General features: G+C 42.6%; 2 protein-coding genes across 14 annotated transcripts in view; one reads left to right on the top strand and one right to left on the bottom strand.

Annotated features, from left to right (window-relative positions):
* Window positions 1-206: 206 nt before the first annotated feature.
* LOC128326390 (E3 ubiquitin-protein ligase TRIM63-like) lies at window positions 207-21,493 on the top strand. Of its 9 annotated transcripts, none has more exons than XM_053253130.1 (8): window positions 207-278; window positions 3,823-3,909; window positions 5,705-5,938; window positions 7,133-7,155; window positions 9,967-10,112; window positions 10,370-10,479; window positions 10,561-10,662; window positions 11,148-13,337. In XM_053253130.1, exons 1-8 carry the CDS (start codon window positions 264-266, stop codon window positions 12,693-12,695), a joined length of 2,265 nt encoding a protein of 754 aa, XP_053109105.1. In that variant the 5' UTR covers window positions 207-263; the 3' UTR covers window positions 12,696-13,337. The 9 variants fall into 9 exon arrangements, with proteins under 9 accessions (XP_053109105.1, XP_053109106.1, XP_053109098.1 ...); XM_053253131.1 differs by lacking the exons at window positions 207-278; window positions 11,148-13,337 and adding exons at window positions 300-1,158; window positions 20,906-21,493; XM_053253123.1 differs by lacking the exon at window positions 207-278 and adding an exon at window positions 304-1,158.
* DDX60 (DExD/H-box helicase 60) overlaps window positions 18,209-21,614 on the bottom strand; it is a 147,706-nt gene continuing 144,300 nt past the window's right edge. For 3 of the 5 annotated variants that reach the window (XM_053253121.1, XM_053253120.1, XM_053253117.1), the window contains one exon: window positions 21,220-21,409. In XM_053253121.1, the coding sequence (XP_053109096.1) occupies window positions 21,220-21,409 (190 nt within the window). Of the gene's footprint in view, window positions 18,756-21,219; window positions 21,410-21,614 lie in introns of those variants that run through there. The other 2 variants (XM_053253118.1, XM_053253119.1) reach the window with 2 other exon arrangements.

Below are 21,614 nucleotides of genomic sequence, written 5' to 3' on the forward strand. Positions count from 1 at the left end.
CTACATTCAGTCCAGCTCCGCCCCGAAGTGTCTGTCAGCATCTGTTTACAAGTTGTTCCCACCCTTCGTTTCGTTTTCCCAACCTGAGGCCCTCCAGATGTTAATGAACTACAACTCCCAGCATCCTTAGCCACAATTTAATACAGTGTGGCTAGGCATGCTGGGAGTTGTAGTTCAACAACATCTGGAGGGCAGCAGGTTGGGGAAGCAAGAAACTGCACCTTTATTGGTAGCGAGTGTTATCAATCTGGAATAAACCTCCAATGGATTGGCGCGAGGTGAGCAGGCAAAGCGATTGGCTCCACTATCTGTCTGGTTGGGGCGTGACGCGTTCTGATAGTGGCAGTTGGGGATGAATGACGGTTATGACGAGGAGGGCCGTTGGTTGTGCAGGGACGGAAGAGAACGTCCCGCAAGAGTAGAGGGAGGAAGTTGATCTCCAGAGCTCCTCCATTGACAGGGCCGAAGCAGCAGCCCGGGATCAGGCGAGAGCGGGGCAAGAGTTTTCCGGCCTTCTCCAGAGGTTCCCTGCCGCCGCGAGCGCAAATGGAGGCGAGCCTAACTTGCGCCGTCTGCTTGTCTCTCTTGGAGGAGCCCGTCACGCTGCCGCCCTGCTCGCACAACTTCTGCCGGGCCTGCGTGGTCGAGTGCCTCAGCCAAGCTCGGGGCGCTGCTGCTGCCGCCGCCGCGGAACCCTCTCCGGCTACTTCCGCCGCCTCACGCCAGGCTTCGCGGGGCCGCGACCAGCCGCTTCAGGACGGCGGGCAGGGCTCCTCCGACCGAGCGTCTCGGCGTGGCGGCGGGGCTGCAGTCACCGTCTCTTGCCCGCTGTGTCGGAAGCTCTGCTCGCTGCCTTGGGACGGCGGGGCTACCGCCCTGCCGGTCAACACCACGCTGGCCGAGGTGGTGAAGCTCTTCAGGGTCGGCAGCCACGTCAAGGCTGGCCAGGAAGCGTCGGAGGCGGCGGCCTGCTCCTCCTCGGCTCTGGCCCCGCAGCTGGCAGCGCTGGGCGTCTTCTGCAAGAAGCACCCGGGCCGCTCCCTGCAGCTCTATTGCCGGAAATGCCACCGCGGGGGCTGCGGGCAGTGCGTGTCCGAGGAGCACCGCGGCATCTTCCACTCAGTCGGCCCCATCGACGCGGTGTACCAGGAGGAGAAAGTAAGGGCTTGGGGGTGAGGGAGCTCCTCTGTTGAACGGCGTCTCTTTCCTCGCCAGTTCTCGGCGTTACGTTGGTCCCCTCACGCACAGTCGGAAACGAATGTCGGGATGTCTTGGGACGTGCACGATTGCACAGGTGCCTTTAAGCTAGAATTGCAGTCTTTGAAAAACTTTGTGTAGTTTCTAAACCAACTCCATGTGTAGGTGTTGTTTTAATTGTAAAAAAACACCCAACGGTTCTAAATACTAAAAACAAAACTTGGGGCTAAGACTTGGTGTGGAAAACTTAAGAGCGATGTACGACGGCACACTTTACCTTTACTTACTCGTAGTAACCTATTTGGAGCAGTGTTAGGTGTACCTGACTGCATAGGATTCAGCAGCTGTTGACGTTAATATGCGAAATTAGGTATAATAGAGGAGCCTAGGTTCTATAATAGAGGAGCCTAGCTTCATGCATCGTTCTACATGCCTTAAATCCATTAAATCAAACAGGCTCTTAACTCTTAACATAGGACGACAGGATTGATTGGTTAGTGTGCTGCCCTATTGGTTGCTGTGCTGCCCTATGCATGCTTATTGGGAATAAACCCCATTGAAAGAGAGCAATTCCTCAGGAAAACTGCTATGGTTTGTTCTGTAAAGCTGCATAAACTCGCATATGAATGAATATATCTGGGGGGGTGGGGCAGAGAGACACGTTTTGATGCATATGCCGCTGCAGGCGCTGTCATCCCCATCTACAGTGTCTTTTTGCAGAGGATGGTAGGCGTTGTAGTTGAGCAAAATCTGAACTACCACAGGTTGGGAACCCCTGCTGTAAGGCATTCATCTAGCATTTATTTCATCTGAGATATTAGCTTTTTAAGCATGTGCCATTAACCACAGTGATGTTTGGCAACCCTCATCGATGACAAGCGACATGACAACCAGTGGGGTCTGGGCAGCATAGTATCTTGTTGACAGGAGCAAGGGCTAGGAAAGGCAGCCAAGTGAGTTGGAACAAACATCCTCTCCATTTATTTGCCACTCTGTGAAGGTGATCATCATCTTCACGGTGGAGGAAACTGACCATATACCTGCTTGAGAACTGAGCTTCTCGGGCTGAAGAACTGGGCCAATTTGAGGTGACAAGGAATGATGTCTTGAGAAACTAAAAATTAACAAATCACCAGGGTCAGATGGCATCCACCCAAGAGTTCTGAAGGAACTCAAATGTGAAATTGCAAGTGTAAAGTGGGGCAAAAAAAGTAACTTCATATATACACTGATAGGAGTCTGAGCTGTCAGTGACTGACCAGGAGAGAGATATTGGGTTTGTGGTAGACAGCTCATTGAACGTGTCAACTCGGCGGTGCATGGCAGCTGAGAAAAAGGCAAATGCCATGCTAGAGTTCATAAGAAGAGCCCTGCTGGATCAGGCCCAAGGCCCATCTAGTCCAGCAACCTGTTTCACACAGTGGCCCAGCAGATGCCACTAGAAGCCTACAAGCAGGAGTTGAGGGCATGCCCTCTCTCCTGCTGTTACTCCCCTGCAACTGGTACTCAGAGGCATCCTGCCTTTGGGGCTGGAGGTGGCCTATAGCCCTCCGACTAGTAGCCATTGATAGACCTCTCCTCTATGAAGTTATCCAAACCCCTCTTAAAGCCATCCAGGTTGTTGGCTGTCACTGCATCCTGTGGCAGAGAATTCCACAAGTTGATTATGCGTTGTGTGAAAAAATACTTCTGTTTGCTGGTCCTAAATTTCCTGGCAATTAATTTCATGGGATGACCCCTGATTCTAGTGTTATGCAAGAGGGTGAAGAATTTCTCTCTGTCCACTTTCTCCACACCATGCATGATTTTATAGAACTCTTATCATATCTCCCTGCAGTCTTTTTTCTAAACTAAAAAGCCCCAGGTGTTGTAGTCTTGCCTGATAAGAAAGGTGCTCTAGGCCCCTGATCATCTTGGTTGCCCTCTTCTGTACCTTCTCCAGTTCAACAATGTCCTTTTTAAGATGTGGTGACCAGAATTGTACGCAGTACTCCAAGTGTGGTCACACCATAGTTTTGTATAAGGACATTATAATGTTAGCCATTTTATTTTCAATCTCCTTCCTAATGATCCCTAGCATGGAATTGGCCTTTTTCACAGCTGCCGCACATTGAGTGGACACTTTCAACGAGCTGTCCACCACGACCCCAAGATCCCTCTCCTGGTCAGTCACCGACAGCTCAGATCCCATCAGCGTATATATGTGAAGTTGAAGTAATATTTTACGTAAAGTAGAAAAACTCATCTCTATTTCTGTGAAGAACAGAATGTCAGTCCTGATCACTCAGGCTGAAAATTCACTTATCTGCAAAGCTAAAGAGATGATAGTCTACAGCAGGCATGTACAACTTCAGCTCTCCAGCTGTTTTTGGATGACAACTTCCATCAACCCCAGCTACAATGGCCAGTAGTCAGGAATTATGGGAATAGTAGGCCAACATCTGCAGAAGGGCTAAAGTTGTACACCCGTTTTGTAGTGTTAACACTCATGAATCCAATAAAACCTAAACATTCTAAGTGATTACTTTTGCTTTAAACAAAATGCTTGCATTAATTAGATGTCTTATTGAAGTTATGTGCATTTCAAAATGACCTGTATATTTCTCTTCAACTTCTGTTCTGCAGCTGGCCTTCTTTAGTCATTTGAAGAAAATTAGAATGGTACATCAGAAGCTGATGACGGAAATAACTACGTGCCCAAACAATGAAGGGGTAAGAAGATGAAATTAACGCCATCTAAGCTAGGTTACCATTTTTTAGCTCAGTAGATTTCCTGTAGTTGACATATTTTTATACCACCCAAAATTTCCATGTCTCCATATCTATACCAAAAAAACAAAAACAAAAAACCCAACCAAAAAAAAGGTTTAAAACATTACAATTTAAAATTTTAAACAATGTTAACTATTAAAACAGTATCTAATTAAAAGCCTGGGTGAACATATGTCTCGGTTGACCCGCAAGCCATAAAGCATCAGATGGGGCGGGGGGGGAGAAGCAGGCTGGCCAACCACCCGTCAGAACGTGCGGGGGGAGAGGGGGCGGAGCGGCCTGGCATGCTCAGATGGGATTGGGAGAACAGTGGCTCTAGCTGGGCCGGCCGGAGGCGCAGATGCTCTGCACCCAGCCCAGCCAGTACTTATTTTAAAAGTATTGCTTTTTCTAGTCCTGAGCTTGAGGCCATTTCAAGTTGACATGTGAGTCAGCCTGGACAAAACCATATCCCTGCCATCTCTCTCTTCCCAGTCTTTTGTATCCTCTTAAGTACAATTCTATTCCACATTGTGGGGAGAACTGTTAAGTTTCTGTTCATGGTTGGTTGTTTTTTTGTGGTGGTCTAAATATCCATGCAGGCATTTTCATTACCATTCCATCTCCAATCTGCTTAGGTATATCCTTCATAAGTTCTCTGGAAAATGTCTAGCTCAACAAAAAATTTAAGCTACCCTTCAATTGTTTGCCAGCATGTTTAAGTAAAAGTTTCAATTGCTCAAGTGTGTGTGTTTGTTCTAGTTGAATTATTTTAAAGTACAAGGAGATGAAAGTAACTTCAGATTATATATTTATTTTTGCTTCCTGTGTGTTGGGGTGTAGGAATCTAAGTGGATGCAGGTCATGCAAAATTATTTTCACTCTACATTCAGCCTTCCTGCTTCCCCTGCCTTAAGTGTTAGCAAGTTTAAATGCTAATTTTCTGCAGGTTATACTTGGTGCAAGTTATACCACTGTGCAGGGTGTATTGTGAAAATATAATACCAGCAATCTGTATAGAGCCTAGAAACCAACTGAGAGCCAATGAAGCATTTTGAGATGGGTATCATGTATTCCCTGTGGCCTGCTCCAGTTAGTAATCTGACAGCCACATTCTGAACCATTTGTAGTTAACATGAATTGTATAAAGGCAGTTCCACACTGAATGCATTTCTGTAACTTTTAATCCGAATCTGGCTAGAACATGAATGATGGAGACCAGATAGCATTGGTTTTGGAAGGAGTGCAGCTGGCAAGGTAGTTTAAGCTGGTATAAAGTGCTCTTGGCTACTGCTGCTATCTGGGCATAAATGAGAAGCATGCCAAGAGCAGTTATACTTGCATCCAGGCTGGGTTTGTGCATTGTCTTACTGTCTCTGTTTTGGCTTTGAAATTCTTGTTCATATCTGCAATTGAAATATTTTCCCATCTCTATTCTTATCCTTTTCCTCTTTTGTCCCACAAACTGCAGATGTTTATATACGAACATTTATTATGGCCAGAAGCTGGCATTCAGACTAACATTGTGCTGGCACTACAGGGGAGGGTAATTTTTGCAAATCTCCCCTTCCCTCTGAAGACCATTTTGACTCCTGAAAATAGACTTCCGAGGAGTACATGAGCTCGGGGAACATATTTTCCAGAGGCAGTGCCAGCACAACATTAGTCTGGGTGTCAACCAGAAACCAGCAAAGATATGCATGTATATTGAAGAAAATACCAGTGAGGTCAGTATTTATTCTAACTACTGTTCTAGGCAGCCCTGCAGAATGAAGAGGAGATCATTAAAACTGAATTTGAAAAAATCTCTCATGCTTTGGAAACAAAGAAAAAACAGTTGCTTGAAGACCTTGAAAGTCAGAAGAAACGGAAAGAGAAGGAGTTTCAAATATGGAAGAGGATGAAGGAAGTTCACAGGAAAACAGTTGAAAATGTTCTGGATGACTGTGAAAAGCTTGTAGATGAATGTGATCCCCAGAGTTTCTTAGAGGTGAAAGCTTTTTAGTTGTTAAATCTGGCATAGTCACATGAATTAGTGATTAGGAAAACAGATTTCCTTGGGCCAATTCAGACATTATATTGAGCCAAGATTACACCTGGGCTTAGTTTGCTGTCCCTCAGCCTTGGGAGCACACACTCCCGCTTTCTTGTTTGTGCATGAGTGAAAAATATTTAGGGCACCAATTCAGACCTTAAAGAAAGACATAGGTAAAAGGTTAAATGCTCATCCGGAACTGCAGCCCTCACTCAGTTGGCAGCTCCTGCTGCTGAATTTGCCTCACTTATTTGTGGGAAATTCATTCATTAATCACCCAGCATCATGTTTAGTTGAACCATTAGTTGTGTGTCACCTTTGTGTGTCAGGAAGGTGCTCTAGTTAATTGAGCTCCATTCTAGAGAGAAAACTGAAATCTGAGGTATGCAAGCTGCTATTTATTGCTGCTCAGTGCTCAGTTGGTATGCAATATTTTGGTTGACAGATATAAAAGGGCATCCCTGGGGAACATAATTGTGAATCTATTTACTATTGTCAAAAGTGCTGAAATTTGGGACTCTTATGGACAGAGTGCCTGTGGGCAAGTGGGAGTTACGGCAGGCTTAAGATGACCTGCAGATATGTTGGTGTTCAAAAACCTGAAGATAGAACCAAATCTGGAAAAACCAAACGTCAACTGCCCACGTAGTCAGTGGGGCAATATGTTGGATTTAAAAAACCTCTTCTTTTCTCTCAGCCGCCATTTCACAGCTTTGTGTTTCTGAGGGGGGGACAGCTTTGAAAAGGAGCTGGGACTGAGCACCAGTGTCCACCAACCTCCACCCCACAAAAACACAGAAAAAACAAACCAAAAAAAGCTGCATATGAAGAAAGACCCAGGTTAGAGCAAGCATTCCCGTCTTCCTTGCAAATTTTTATTTTTCCATCATGCTCGACCACAAGTTTGGGTAACATATGCACCCCAAGGATATACTGCAACATTTTGTTGCAGGTCCCATCTTCTTACTATTATTGTATAGACATAGCTTTTGGACAGGAATTACAACATTGGCTCCTTTAAGGGGGGTACTCTCCTTTCAAATGTAGAATCCTTTTTTGTTCTTGGATGCCAAATAGAAATAACGCAATTACATTTCTGATCTCTGAGAAGCATTGTGGCTTTAATTGTCTGTTTTGTTTAATTCACAGACTGCATGCAGCTTGAATCAAAGGTAAGAATATTATACTGAGTTAGCATTCATGTAACTTGCTGGCATGTACCTTTTTGATAAGGCAATTATCAAATATTGGTACTTGGCATGAAGTATCTTATGCATAAGTAAATGTCATTGATACACGTTCTTTAGGCTGCAGGACCAATTTGAAGCTAGCTATGCTTAAAATATTATGTTAACAAAAAAGGAAGTTATAAAATCGTTTCCATAGCAGTGTTCCCTCTAAGGTGTGTGTGTGTGTGTGTGTGTGTGCGCTCACACGTTTTTTATATCTGCTCAGTTGATTTTGGATCCTGCTCAGATTTAATCAGGAAGGCCCCACTCTGAATATATATGTGCACACAATGCCTTGATACTACTGCCCAGAAGATAACTCATTCTGCACACAGTTGAAAAAAATTAGAGAGAATACTGTTCCGTAGCTACAAGTGTAAACACTCCCTCTCTCTCTAATCCAGTGAAAGTCCTTAAGGTTGTGAACAATTGTTCTATTTTGCCACTGCACTTCACAGATGATGTATTTTAGCAAAAAAATTTCTCTGAGCTTTAAGATGTTAGAAGAATGTGCTGTAAAACCCTGGTTCTAGGACTAGTGTAGGCTTGTACATGAAGTTGCTTCGGCACCGGTGGGGGTAGTCCTTTAAGGGCGGGGGAGGGTGCACTCACCCCTCCCGCCACATTTCCCCTGCCGGCGCTCCATTATTTTTAAACCCCTCGGGGTGACAGCATTCCTCCCTGCCACCCCATTGTCATCATTGGCCAGAAGTAGCAAGCGCACGTTCTCCTGTCATGTGCACGCATGTGCATGGTGGACAGGTGCATGTGCATGCATGCAATGGGCGCACTCGCACTTGCTACTTCCGGCCGATGATAACAGGACAGTAAGGAAGGCCTTCATAATGGCCTCCGAAATATTTCGGGCACAAGCCTAGACTAGTATAAATTTATGCATATCTTTCTACAGTATTTCTTTTAGTTTATCTGGTGGATGAAGCACTTTGGAAATTAGCACACGCTTTCTAAAGGGGAAAATTCTTTTTATATATGCTTTGGTGTAGTAATGAGTCTCATTGTCTTGGTACCATCAAAGATTTCATCGTTATCCAAAATTTGTTCTCAATCCAAGTAACGAATCAGAGTACGTTGGAATCGAAGTTTCATCCAGGACTTTAACTATACTTTGCATCTGTTAAATGAAAACTAGGTATGCCATAAGCTACTCTTGAGACCAAATTATAGAATTTGAGTTGGAAGGGGCCCTCAAAGTCTTCTAGTTCATCCCTGTGCACAGTACAAGAAACTTCTAGAGCATTGCTTACAAATGACTGTCTTGCTTTTGTTTGAAAACCTGTAGAGAGACCACCAGTGCATGAGGCAGACTATCCCACTGTTGTACATCTCTTATAGCAATAAGTGGGTTGATGTGCTCTACCTACAGAGTAGCTTAGTTAATGAGGCTATTTCCACGACCGGCCGAAATCTGGCTAGGGGAGCCTAGCCCGATTTCGGCTGATCGCAGGAGCCACCAGGCTCACAGGCGAGCCCAGTGGCCTCCAGCCCCTCCCCTTAAACCCGGTTTTTTAAAAAAAAATTGTGAGTAGCCGCTCCACAGCTCTGCATGATCAGACCCCTGGAGGGGAGGCAAAAAGCCACCTCCCGGCTCCAGGGGTCTCTCCAGTATGCCCTGCGTGCTTGCACAGGGCATACTGGAGCTTCCGAGGGCCACACGGCCCCCAAACTCCCCAGCCCCCACCAGCTCTGTCATGGAGCTGGCAGTTGTGTGGGTGGCCGATTCGGCCACCCAGGCCTCCCACCCTGCTCGTCTGCAGAGAGAGCGGGCTTAGCCCACTCTCCCCGCAAACCCAGACAAACCCGGTCTCATTGATCGTGGGACACCTGGCTCAATATCTTGTTGCCAGGGGAAAGAGTATTCTAAAGAGACCTTTGACCATTGCCTTGGGGGGTTAATGAGATCTCCCATGTCACATGATAGCTGTAGTTTTGTTCCACAGTGCAGCTTCCTTCATGGGGACTTAGAATGGGATAGCATAAGGTTAAACATGCACTTTGTCTTCAAATCAGGTGTGTGAGGCTGCAATTTGTATTAAAATTTTTGCATAAAATTAAGCTTTTTGCCTTCCCTCCGGGGGTCTACTCATAAGTAACCACAGTGCAGAGCTGCGCCACAGCTACTCACGATCGGGAAGCCCCAGTTTGCGGAGCACTCTGCAAACCTGGGCTTAGGGGAGGGCTACAAAAGCGAGCTAGCCGCTTGTAAGCCACCGGGCTCACCCAAGCTTCCCAACTGCAAATTTCCCAACTGTGAGGGTTTCCTGGAACAGCACCCTCGCAGTTGGCGAGGGACGACTGTATTGAGGTTTCTCTAGTGTCAAGGGTTCTTATCAATTAACTAAAGATATTAATGAAAAAGGCAAAGTGTAAGACTGTTTTACTCATGTTTACTCAAAAGCACATCTATCTTAATGGGATTTCCAGGTAAGCATGCTTTATATTACAACAGTAGCCTGGATTCCTTGATACGAAGTTGGGGTTGAAAAAGTATTCAGTGCATTGACTACAATTCTGTGTCATAAGTTACCTTGAAAAAATTTCAAAAAGTTCATTAAGATACAGATTTCCCAAAGCTTTGAAAAGCTGCAAAGTTTCTATCTCCATGCTCTTAAACTAAATGTCTGCTGTCTTTGCTTTCATATGCTTTACTAAGTAGTTCTATAGTTCTTACTGGGAATGTGAACACTGAACAGCTTGGATGAGTACTCTTACTAGATTTTAAAACTTTCTATACAGAATGAAGACTCAGCTAGATCTGATGCAAATGGCATCCAGCCATGAAAATCAGTCCAAATGCAAGCAGATGCACATGGATGCTAAATCTGTAGTTAATGATATCTTAGCCTTGCAACTCACTGCAGTGAATTTGGATTCTGTAAAAGGTAAGGTGATGTAGCTACCTAATGGATAAAAAGAACCATCATTCTGTAATGCAGATGAGTAAAGACTATCAAGATACTTTTAAAATGTCAGTTCTTCAAATGAACAGGGATAACTTTCACAAATTGTAGTCAAACCTGGGTTGCCTCATTAATTTATAAAAGTGGAAATTTATCTGAAACTGTCTTTTATTCTTTAATAAATTACTTGCGTGCAAATAATCAAAAGTGCTTTCCACGCTATATTCATAACACTGTAGGGGTTTATCTTCTGTTCTTTGAAGCAGACATTCCTGGAGATAGTGAACCTGTGCTTACCAGCACTGAAAACAAATTGGAAGAGCATAAAGAAAAACAGGATACATTCCATGTAAGTTGTTACATGTAGAGAATGTACAGGAATGGTGTAAATTGATTTACCAGTCTGTATTTGACTTAAATATCTCTTTAGCCTGTGGCAGGAGAGAATACCTTTTTGAATAATGGTAGAAGTATCCGTACTCAATATATGTCTCTATCGGCAACAACTAAATTTGGGAGAATGAGCCATGAGGTAAGTGTATGTGCCATGTTCCCAGAGCAGTTTGGCTACATAAACCTTTCCATATCTGCCTACTCAAAATATCTTCATACTATGATGCTTGTGCAGTAAGGATGGTTTGAAACTCTTTCAGTGTAAGATACATTGCATATGTGGTGTTCAGGAGCTCTTAGTATCTCCTTGTCTTCTGACATCACTTGGGGCACTCTCCACCCAAGAACAGGTGTAGCACCAGAGTTTACTCTCCTTATCCCACCCCCATCCTCCAGTCCTGGCATACATGGATGCTTACTGTAGCATCCAGGCCATCTCCAGTAGCAGGTGGGTCTCTGCTCTCCCTCTTGCCCAGTGCACCTAGTACATAATTGATCCTAGCACCAACATTTTACATAGCAAAATCTTAACTCTGTAATATACTTGTGGCAGATACTAATTGCAATGGAATGACTGTTGGGGACACTTGCTTGTACTAAATATGGTGTCCTCTTTAATTTTAGGAGGCGCGTTACAATTATTATTTAGCACATCGTATGCTTTCAGGTGGATTACAGATCTCAGCTCTAAACAAAAGGCATACATTGCGAAAATCTCCACCTTCAAGGATCACTACTTCAGAAGTTTCTTCTTGCATTGGTGCTGAAGCAAATAATCAAAAGCAACTGAAAACACAGACACTACAAAAACAAGATGTCCATGAAACCAATGTTTCCAGTTCATTGGGTTTTACGTTTAAGCCACCAGCAGTGAATTTTAACTTCTCTGGCTCAAACAAATTGAATGTATTTAACATGGATATATCCCAGAAAGACAGCAAGAAAACCAATGCTGCTAGCTTTCTTAAGAAGGAAAATGTCTGTCCAGCTCATGTAGAAACACTTCCTCCTGGAACTCTGCCCTCATTTAATACATTATCAAACTTACCCCAGACACCATCTGTATCTGCTTTAAACCCTCACTCTTTGGGTGTTGTGGAACATCCAGTTCCACCTCTTTTGAATTCAGATGACAACTTGACATCACACACTGCAAGTAAGGGGCCAAGCCTTGAAACAGAGAATTCAGTCTCTTCCACACTTGAGGGGAAATTAGAAAGCCAAGATTCTAACACTCGAAACATGAATGGATATAATGCTTCAGCTACACTTTCCTCTCTTGCTGCTGCTGCTGCTGCGACTACCTCCACCACTGCCAGTCCTAATGCAGGCCCATCAGAGAGTGGAAAGCCTTTATTCTTGCCTTTCCCTACCAATTCTCAAAGTGCTTGTTCTAAGGCAACTGCACTAAAGTGTTCCCAGAATACCTCATTTTCATTATTTCTACCCAATCAGAAGACTTTGCAAGAGAACAAAACTTCCTGCTTCAGCAAGGAGACTAACATTGGACACAGTTGGTTAGCATCCCCTGCCATTGTCTTTGGTAAGCACGTAGGAGATAACTGGGCCTACAAAACATCCAGTGGTGCTTCTGAGAAGGCAGATGTTTCAAAACAGTCCGTACCTGGTATGGTCTCTTCAAATATTAACTCTTGGAACAATACTCCATGTATGTTTACTTTCAAAGGTGCCATAAAAAATAATTGTGACATTCCAACTGCTGCCATGATGCCTTCTAATAAAAGCAAAAATTCACATGAGACGGCAAAAATAGAATCAAATGACCAAAAAAAATCTGTAGAAAAAGCCATGCCTTCAAGAAATGATACACCTGTTTACAAAGACCTTAAAAATCTAATGTACAGGTGGTCTTTCTTCATGGACAAGGGCCAAAAATCAGAAGCTGAAAGCGTTCCTGTTGCTCAGCAAAATACAGCACATACTACCACAAACAATGCTTTAGTTTCAGCTAACCTGACTGAAGAGAGCAATCCATTGGAAAGCTCTCAAAGTGCTGTAGGTCATACAAAATCTCCATCATTAACAAATCGAGTGGGTCAGATGGTAAATGCAGATTCTGATGTAGAAGCTCTAAGTCAAACATCCAACTCAAGTGATTCTAGCGGTACCTCAGAATATTTTTCTGTTGAAGAGAAAATACTACCTAGCTGAAAATTGAGCATCAGAATAAAATAGAACAACTTGCTGAATATTACAAGTCTTAAGTTATTAGTATTCTTAAAGAATAATTAAATTTATTTTTGATAGAATCCGGTAAGCACTTGATACCTGTGTAAGTTGGCTGTCCTACTTTCTTGCTTTTAAAATTAATGATTAAACATATCAACATATCGTTCAAGATATTTATAGGTGCTATATCTATAGGAACCTTAAGTGTAATTGCTATACAAAATATGGATCAGTTTTTGAACGAGCATGTCTAAGAAAGGAACCACCACAATAAAACACTTAGGCTTTTGGTTTATCACAACCTAGCAAATATATAAAGTACTTCTGGTGTCTCTTAATACAGTATTTAAGTTTCATTGCACACAATTTTCTCATCAGCTGCCTGTTAATAGAACTTTCATTTTGAAATATGTTACAGAATTCTACTCAGTCTGAATTAATTTATTCCTACTTAATAGCAGAGATGGTACAATCACTACACTAAGTATGATAGGTGATCGATGAACCTGGAATATGTGGTGGTGAAATAAATTACTCTGTGAATAGCATCCAGTATTCTTTATACAGTGCGTTTTATTTTTATAACACTAAATTCTTCCTAATAAATTCTACCACTTAGCAATCTGTCTGTTTCTCTTTGAGATCTTTTTTTAAAATGTTGCTCTCCCCAACAAGATGTCTCAGCTAGGGAGACCTGTCAGACATTCTTTCCTTGTCATACCTGTAGATTGGGCAAACCTGGAGCTACCTGGGAAAGAGAAGGTAACCTTTCTTTCTAACTCTCCCTTCCCCAAGCTGGGTCCAAGTAGGAGCTTCCTCTTGCTTGCTTGCTTTTTCCTGCCACCATCATCAGGTATGTCCTATGTCTTTTTGATATGGATGGGCAAAAAAAAATAAAAAAGCCTGTAGTTGTTATCTTCCTGTCTTAAGTTTCTTTACTGTGTTAGGTCAATAAGGCATGAAAGTAGATGTGTGTAGATATGTAGATGTGTCATTTCCTCTGAAATTTTGTGGTGGAGGTGAACGGGGGTGGGGGTATCCTCCCTGTGTAATGCCCAGCTCTGTAATGCTGCAGTTGCTACCTCCACCACTTGTTTATTGCAACATTATTAGGGTGGTATGCTATTCTTTCACAAATGCTGCTGATTGCTATAGGGCAAGAAAGTGATACTCTGTGGCTTATAGGCTATCTACAAGCACATAAACCTCTCCCCGCCCAGCTTGGAGCACCCTTGGATGACTGGAGTCCAACTAGAATGAGCCCTACTGCATTCTTGTCCTTAGACTGCTTTCATTCCTGGTGTTTCTCTGGCCACCCTAGCAACTTGGTTTTGGAAAAGGATGATTGTCTCATGCCAACCTAGCAACTAGTTTTGCAGGAGGTAGTGTGTATCTCATGAATAGTCTTCTCTACCCAGAGCCAATTTAGGTACATATAGTAGAAGTTCTCATCACTCTTTTGGTTTGCCCTCACCTTTACTTCATATGACAATACTCATGTTTCTTTTATCTGCTTCTGTTAATCTTGTCTTGATTTTCTGAACTGCCTAGCATACTGTTGAAACTAAAGAAATTGCTATTTAGTAGGCTGAACAGCCAGTACCCTTTTGAGGAAGGACATCTATGCTGCACAGTTTGTGGTGGGGTGTGTTCTTGTTGGCACTGTAGAACTTAGTAGGTATCAGTAAGCAGAGTAAGAGTAGTGGGCTCTTACTCCACTACTGCTATAGTAGCACTGAAGAAATGACAAAAAAGGCTAAAGTGGCACCTATGAATGCCATCTTTCTGTTTCTCACCATAACTCTTATATCTGTTGCATCCCTCTTGGGCATGTGGCTGGCTGTGTAGTATGTAAGCTATAGTGAGGCTGTAGACATTGCTCCAAGTGAACCACAGATATGTATAACGGCAGTATATTATTAGCAGTTACTTTCAATACTCTTCCCAATGATCTCTAGTATGGAATTTGTCTTTTCACAGCTCATGTTCACCGAGTCAAAATGTTCAATTATCTGACCACCACAATCCCAGGATCCCTCTCCTGGTCAGTCACTGACAGCTCAGACACCATCCATGCATATATGAAGCTGGGATTTTTTGCTCTAATGTGTATCACCTTACACACAAGCTGAACCACATTTGCCTTTCTTCTTCTTCTTCTTTTTTTTTTGGTCCACTCGCCCAGTTTGTAGAGATCTTTTTGGAGCTCCTCACAATTTTGGATTTCACTCTCCAAACCATTTAATATCACCTGCAAATGTGGCAACCTTGTTGCTTACTCCAATTTCTAGATCATTTCCAAATAAACTAAAAAGCACTGGTCCCATTACAGATCCCTGAGAGACTTCACTTTTAGTTTTCTTTCATTGTGAAAGCTGTCCATTCACTTTTACCTTCTGTTTCCTGTCCTTCAACCAGTTACCAGTCCTTAAATGAACCTGCCCCCTTATCCCAGGTTTGCTAAGCTTAGCCATGAGATTCTGTCAAATGTTTTGAAACTCCAAATACAGGCAAACCTTGATATATGCAGTCTCAATATATGCGGTTCCATATATCCACAGTTGACACCAGACCTTGGTATACATGGAACAAAAAGGGTTTTAAACCATGTATCCATGATTTCTGGGCAACCTCAGGTCATTTCTGGCCACTGTTTTGAGAAGGAGCCGTTTTCTGTCATTTGTTTAAAAAAAATGGGGGGGTTGTGGAAAAATTGTGAATTTGGGACTTTGGGGAGCATTGTTGGAAAGCTGCAGATGCGCAGAGCACTGTATGGCACTTTATTTAAATTCTGTCTTTTCACTGATTTTTTTGCTGTTTTCTCCCAGGAATCTAACCCCCGCCCCTGCTCCCCAGTCCCGTTGCCTCAGTGCCTGATTATCTGTGGTTGTAGCAGAGAATGGTACCCCTATGGAGAACGTGGTCCACCTTTATATCAATCAGATTAACTCTATTCACATGCATGTTGCATTCTCAACCTTAAAATATTAATAAGGCAAGACTTACCTTTATTGAAGCCATGCTGATTCTCCTTCAGCAAGGCCTATTCATTTATATATTTAACAATTTTTCCTTTATATGCTCTTTATCAGTTTACCAAAAACAGGCATTAAACTAACTGGCACAACTTGTTCCTGATTGCAAGAACAAGTTGCATATTTTCCCTAGATCAGCTATTGCACATTTGCATTATTCCAGACATCGCAGGTAGATGCCATCTGGTTTCAGTAATTTGTTAAATCTCTGTAGGGGTCCATGGTCACTCACAAATGGGTCTTCTGCACTTGCGCAGAAAGCTACAGAAGAATCTTTAGCTCCATTTAGGCACATGCTGGCCCTTTAAGGTGTAGGGATATCGGAGCCCCAAAGGTTGCCTATGGTACTGGCAGTAGAGTGCCTCCCTCTTCAGTTCCTTCTCGTCTGTTGTTTGCGCTGCCTTGGGAGGAATCTGCTCCTATCGTTTGGATCCTGTAAGAAGTTTAGACAGTGTTTTTTCTGACTGATTCTTGGCTTTTGATTTTGGACTGTTCTTTATGACTACATCTATCTGCTATCTGGACTGTGTTTCTGATTTTCTGGAACTGACTTGGGCCATTTTTATGGACTTGGCTTGCTTGTTCTGGCTATGTCTTCCACTGAAAGCTTCAAGCGCTGTTCCACTTATAAGGGCACAATGCCATCATCTGATGGGCGATGCTGAGTGCCTAACTTGCCTGGGGGACTCGCATAACATGAGTGCATGTAAGGTGTGCCTTTCCTTTCAAAATAAAATGTGATTTAAGTCATGAACTCTGCTTGAAGGCTTTGTTATATGAAAACCCACTCTGAACGGGAACGCCAAACCTGCCTTTGTCTTCTCATGTCACGGCACCTGGTAGGTCAGTGCCCTTGGCGTCAAACTCTGTGCTGTCAACGCCCATCACTTTGATATTGACGGACTCTTTTAAAAAGCCGTTGGACAGGGAGTGTGAAAAACACAAAAATAAGCATGTGTGGGATTGTTCAGCGTTGTTGGAGTCCTGCAAGGAGGAGGAGAAGTAGCATGGTGCATCAGAGGAGTCCAGGCCTAAATTGGGCCTTTAGGAGTCCGACGGGCTCAGCACTGAAGAGCTTGCCCTCAGCGCAGGTGAAGACTTCTTCTCTGGTGTCGGTGCATCTGGGAGTGTCATACTTGCCTCTTCTGGCACAGACTCCTCTGGTGCTGAAGCACAGTGGGAAGACTCTACCAACCTCAACGGGATGCCTACCTTCATCAACCACGTTGACTCCGAAACGCTCAATCCTGGTGCCATCAGTTACACAGTCAACACCATCTGAGCCGGTGCCGACTGAGTTTTTGACCTTGTCACCAGTTCACTCAGCACCAATGTCTCAGATTGTGATCTCACACACTGGAATTCTTGTGCAGTCTCTTCAACACCATACAGAGTTCCCGGTTACACCTTCTTTGGAGTCTCCAGCCCTTCAGAATTTGCTGTGCCAGGAACTGTAGAAACTCCTGGACAAAGTACCTGTTGTTCCTTCGGGTTCTGCCACGCCACTGCCTTAGAGCACCACCACCACCGACTACAGTTCTGCCTGTCACATCTCCGGATGCCACTCATGTGCCTTCCTGGCCAATGCCTCCTGTACCACCTAGGTTGCTAGAACCTGTGTATCCATCTTTGGTTCCGGATCACCGGCTACACCATTGCTCCCACACCCTACTGATCCTCTTCCCTGGGATCCTGTATCAGACCCAGAGTCTGTTTCAGAGTTCCCCTGGGCACTTCGCCAGATGAAAATGTAGGCAACAGGCCTTCAGAGGAGACCAAGTCATATCGAGCTCAGATACAAGCAATGGCATCTTGAGATTCCTCCTCCAGAGGTCACTGTAAGAGACCTGGTGTATAGTTATCTCTCACGTTCCTGAGTTGCATACCCTACAGCACTCCCAATGTTGACATTGTTGGTGGCTGCTGCTGAGACTGCCTCATTGGCTCCTGTGACTTGTACTCAGCCAAGCAAAAAACTTGAGAATTTGTATCATGTTCAAGAGGCTTCTTGACCTTTTTAAACACTTCAAAATTTAACTCTCAGCTCTTTCTCAAGATTTACCTTCTTGTATTTCTCACTGGTCCTTTCCAAACTTGGAGTTTTACTTATTTTTCTCTTCCAGGGAAACACAGGTTAGAAGAGCTTGTTTGTGTAATTAGACAAGTTGACTGTATTTGCACATTTGGGGCTTTACCTTCCACCAAACTGCTGAGAAACAAAGCACTCAAGCTGGAGAACCTGGATATATTTATTTTCCATATTTAAAGTGTACCCAATGCTTTGCATTAAAAAGACACCAACAGTCTGTTCGTTCATTCATTCATTCATTCATTCATTCATTCATATTTTTACACCGCCCAAAACTTTACAAAGATCTATTATAAGACTGACTCCCTCTCTGTTGATCATTCAAGTATAGGTGGGTATGCAGAGTCCAAAAAGTGAGAATACAATAAAAATTAAACAATTTCAATGATTTAATACATTAAAAGCAATTAAAACAAATGAGGAAGCCGCAAGAGTAAAGCAGAAGGAAGAAAATGTATAATATGTGGAAGAGAAGGACACAGAGAAGGGGGAAGCATTTTTACTTCCAAATCACTTGACAGAGCTGGGAGAAGGCCGTGCACATGGGAAGAATTTGGGAAGGAAGAATTGGAGCAAGTTGGAAACAGGTGGCAGAAGAACTTTAGGAACAGGGCTGCAACATGTCCTGCCCAGAGTACAAGATGTGTCTTGCTTGTATGAAATGTTTTCCTATTTATATTGTACTGACAGAAACATTGTAAAATGTATACTGAGATAGCTATCCATCAACAAATGGTTGATTGTAACTGAATAAATCTGTGAAAGTTCTCTAAAAAACACAGGTGTCCAGTGCTAGCACCTTCAAACATATAGCATTCTTATACCTTCTTCAGCTTATCCGAGTAGCTCAGACTTAATTGTTCAAATGCCTGAACAACATTGTCATCCTCACTGTCACAAAGTTCACGCAAAGAAACACTAGAAAACAAGAGAAACACTCAGTATTAATAAATGTACTTGCAATAATAGCTAGTTGTACTCTGTGATGAATACATGTTTTGTGACTGTGCTTGGTAACTATAGCCCAATTCAGACATTTTAGTAAAGGTACCATAATGCATACAGCATTTAAAGTAGGGCTGGAAGTCATACCCTGGTCCCATCAGTCATGCTTTTCAGTGCCACAGTGCTCATAGAGTGACATTCATCAGAAGTGCTGAGTGCTGTATCAGTGATGGCAGGCACTTACATGGCTCGGGAATTCAGGCATCCAACTCTCCTGATCAGATATGCCCACCATCACGGATAGAGCATTCACCTCTTCAGACGAATGTTACTCTGTGAGCGGAGTACTACCAAGCATGACTGATAGGACCAGGATGAGACTTCTGGCCCTGCGTTAGATGCTGTATGCAACTATGGTATCTTTACTAAAACATCTGCATAGGGCTTATTGGTTTGCCTTGCACTAAATGCTTTCATTTCACTGTGGTTAACCTCAGGGTTCAGGATAATATATTCAATAAGAGGTCAATCAATTAGTAAAAGCACCAAAATAGAAGAATGCATGTGAGAAGACAGCTGCATAGGAACAAAACTATACCCTGACATGCTTTGAGGATTTCTTAAATACACAATTTTCAAATCAACCAAAGCAATTGATAGCTGTGCTCTTGCTGAAAGGCAGGTAGCAGTGTTTTGTATCAGTACATCTCAATTTGTAAGGTTGCTGCGGCTTAGGAGACAATAGTAAAGTCTTTGTACTTTAAGAAGGGCCATGAACAACATTGAGGAAGTAACAGTAAAAAGTGCTCCTGGCCAAATCACTATCTAGGTCCCAGGTGCAAAGATGGGTCCAGAGGCTCTCCTCGAACCCTCTTCCTTCAAGGAGAGTGATCTGTCTTGGGGTAAGCAAATTAGTTTCCAAAGACAACTATATTTTTATTATACTAGTAGTTTATTATACTACTAAAACTGCAGGAAGTTTCTTTACTTTCTAGAATGTCTTGAAACAACGGCACCCTTATATTATTTTGCATACCAAAAATGAAACTTATGACCACATGGGGTATGGTACTGATTGCTTTTGAAGTGAGCTCTCAGCAATGGGTGTATTAAAGATTATCTCTTATCTTCCAACTAAAGCTCTATCAAATCTAACACTGCAGTCCTGAATGCATTTACTGTATTTTGAATGATTTCCCAATTGAATTCAATGGAATTTAAAAGTGGGTTTTAAAGTAAAATTCTTTCAGATACATACAACACCTTTTGCTTGCCATTGTATGATGTCCCTAATAAGAGACACAGATAGAAGTGTTTTATTTCATTTAGTTCTTACACTGTAAACGCATTAGTTCACTTTAGCTGCAGAAGCACAAACATGGCTTGCACTGAAACCACTAAAGCACTTTCCTGTTTCCTGAAAGAGATAAAGTGTCATCTAGTCATGGCTCCAGAATGACCAACGTTAACCAGTTTGTTTTCACTTAATGTTAGCATATGGTTACACTGACATATTGCTGAGCCAGGAGACTTGACAGGTATGACTTGACTGCTATGGCGGGTAGGTGAATCTATAAAGGAACCAACTGCTCAGCTCATTGTCATTAGCTGAAGTATCATTATAATGATAGTTCACTTTATGTTGACATATTTGGGCCAGTCACTTCTCTCTCAGCCTAACCTACTTCACAGGGTTGTTGTGAAAGAAACTCAAGTATGTAGTACACCGTTCTGGGCTCCTTGGAGGAAAAGCGGGATATAAATGTAAAAATAATAATAATAAATAATTTTCATCCATTGAGAGTCACAGGCTCCACAGCTGAAAAGACTATGCTCCTTTAAAATGCTATAGATAAACTTGATTTTTGTAATGAAGACTGCAGTCTTGTGCACACATGTAAAAGTAAGTCACATTTAACTCCGTCAGGCTTGAATAAAGAGGACTGGACTACACTTGCAGTGTCCTTTATGGCAATTGACAATTATACTTAGCAGAGGATTGGCTAGAATACTATCTCATGTTTTTATATACTCAAATTTAGGCTATATCAATATGTTTAGGGTTTTTCAAATTCAATGTAAAATTCATTTTCTTTAATAGTTTTATTTTCCCTGTGTTCTAGCTCCTGCTGAAGCTCAAAGCTTTCTTCATCAAATGTTCACATCATCGGCCAGAGAACACCACATAAGTCAGAAGATTTTAATCACTGTTAATAGATGCACATATACACCTTTCTTCCTCAGTGTAAAGAAAAGATCGTGATGGTAAAATCTAGTCGATCTCCATCAGGGTGGAGCCAGAATTGAGTGAGAGCATATATAGTACACATTTCCTTTATCTTGTCTGCATGCTCTCCCAGGCACAGTCCCACCCCACTGTCATATAAAAACAGCATGTTTGAGAATGAAACAAAAAATTAGAAACAGGCAAATAAAACTAGCCAGAGGCAGTGCTAGTCTTGTGGGTCCCTAAACCCACAGCAGCAATTATAATGTACATTGTTCTAAAGAGACAAAAGTAAGACTCCACTACAAGTCCAGTGTATTTGCTGTGTTCTGCATACCTGATTGCTTTAAGGGCAAGAACAAAGTCCTTCAGCAAACAATAAGCATCTCCTTCATGTAGTCTAAAAAAGTTTACAGAGTTATGTTTCATGGACTTTGATTATTCAGACAATAAACACAAGCATGATAGAATTTGCAACAACATCTTTCTCTTGTACAGCAAAGCTTATTTGCACATCAGTTAATAAGACACATTTCATTATGTAATGTTTGAATTTGGTTTAATTTAAGCTCTTAATGCATAAGTGAAAATGAGCAAATGAAGCC

Source organism: Hemicordylus capensis, chromosome 5 (genome assembly GCF_027244095.1).
Source record: "Hemicordylus capensis ecotype Gifberg chromosome 5, rHemCap1.1.pri, whole genome shotgun sequence".
Classification (NCBI taxonomy): Eukaryota; Metazoa; Chordata; class Lepidosauria; order Squamata; family Cordylidae; genus Hemicordylus; species Hemicordylus capensis.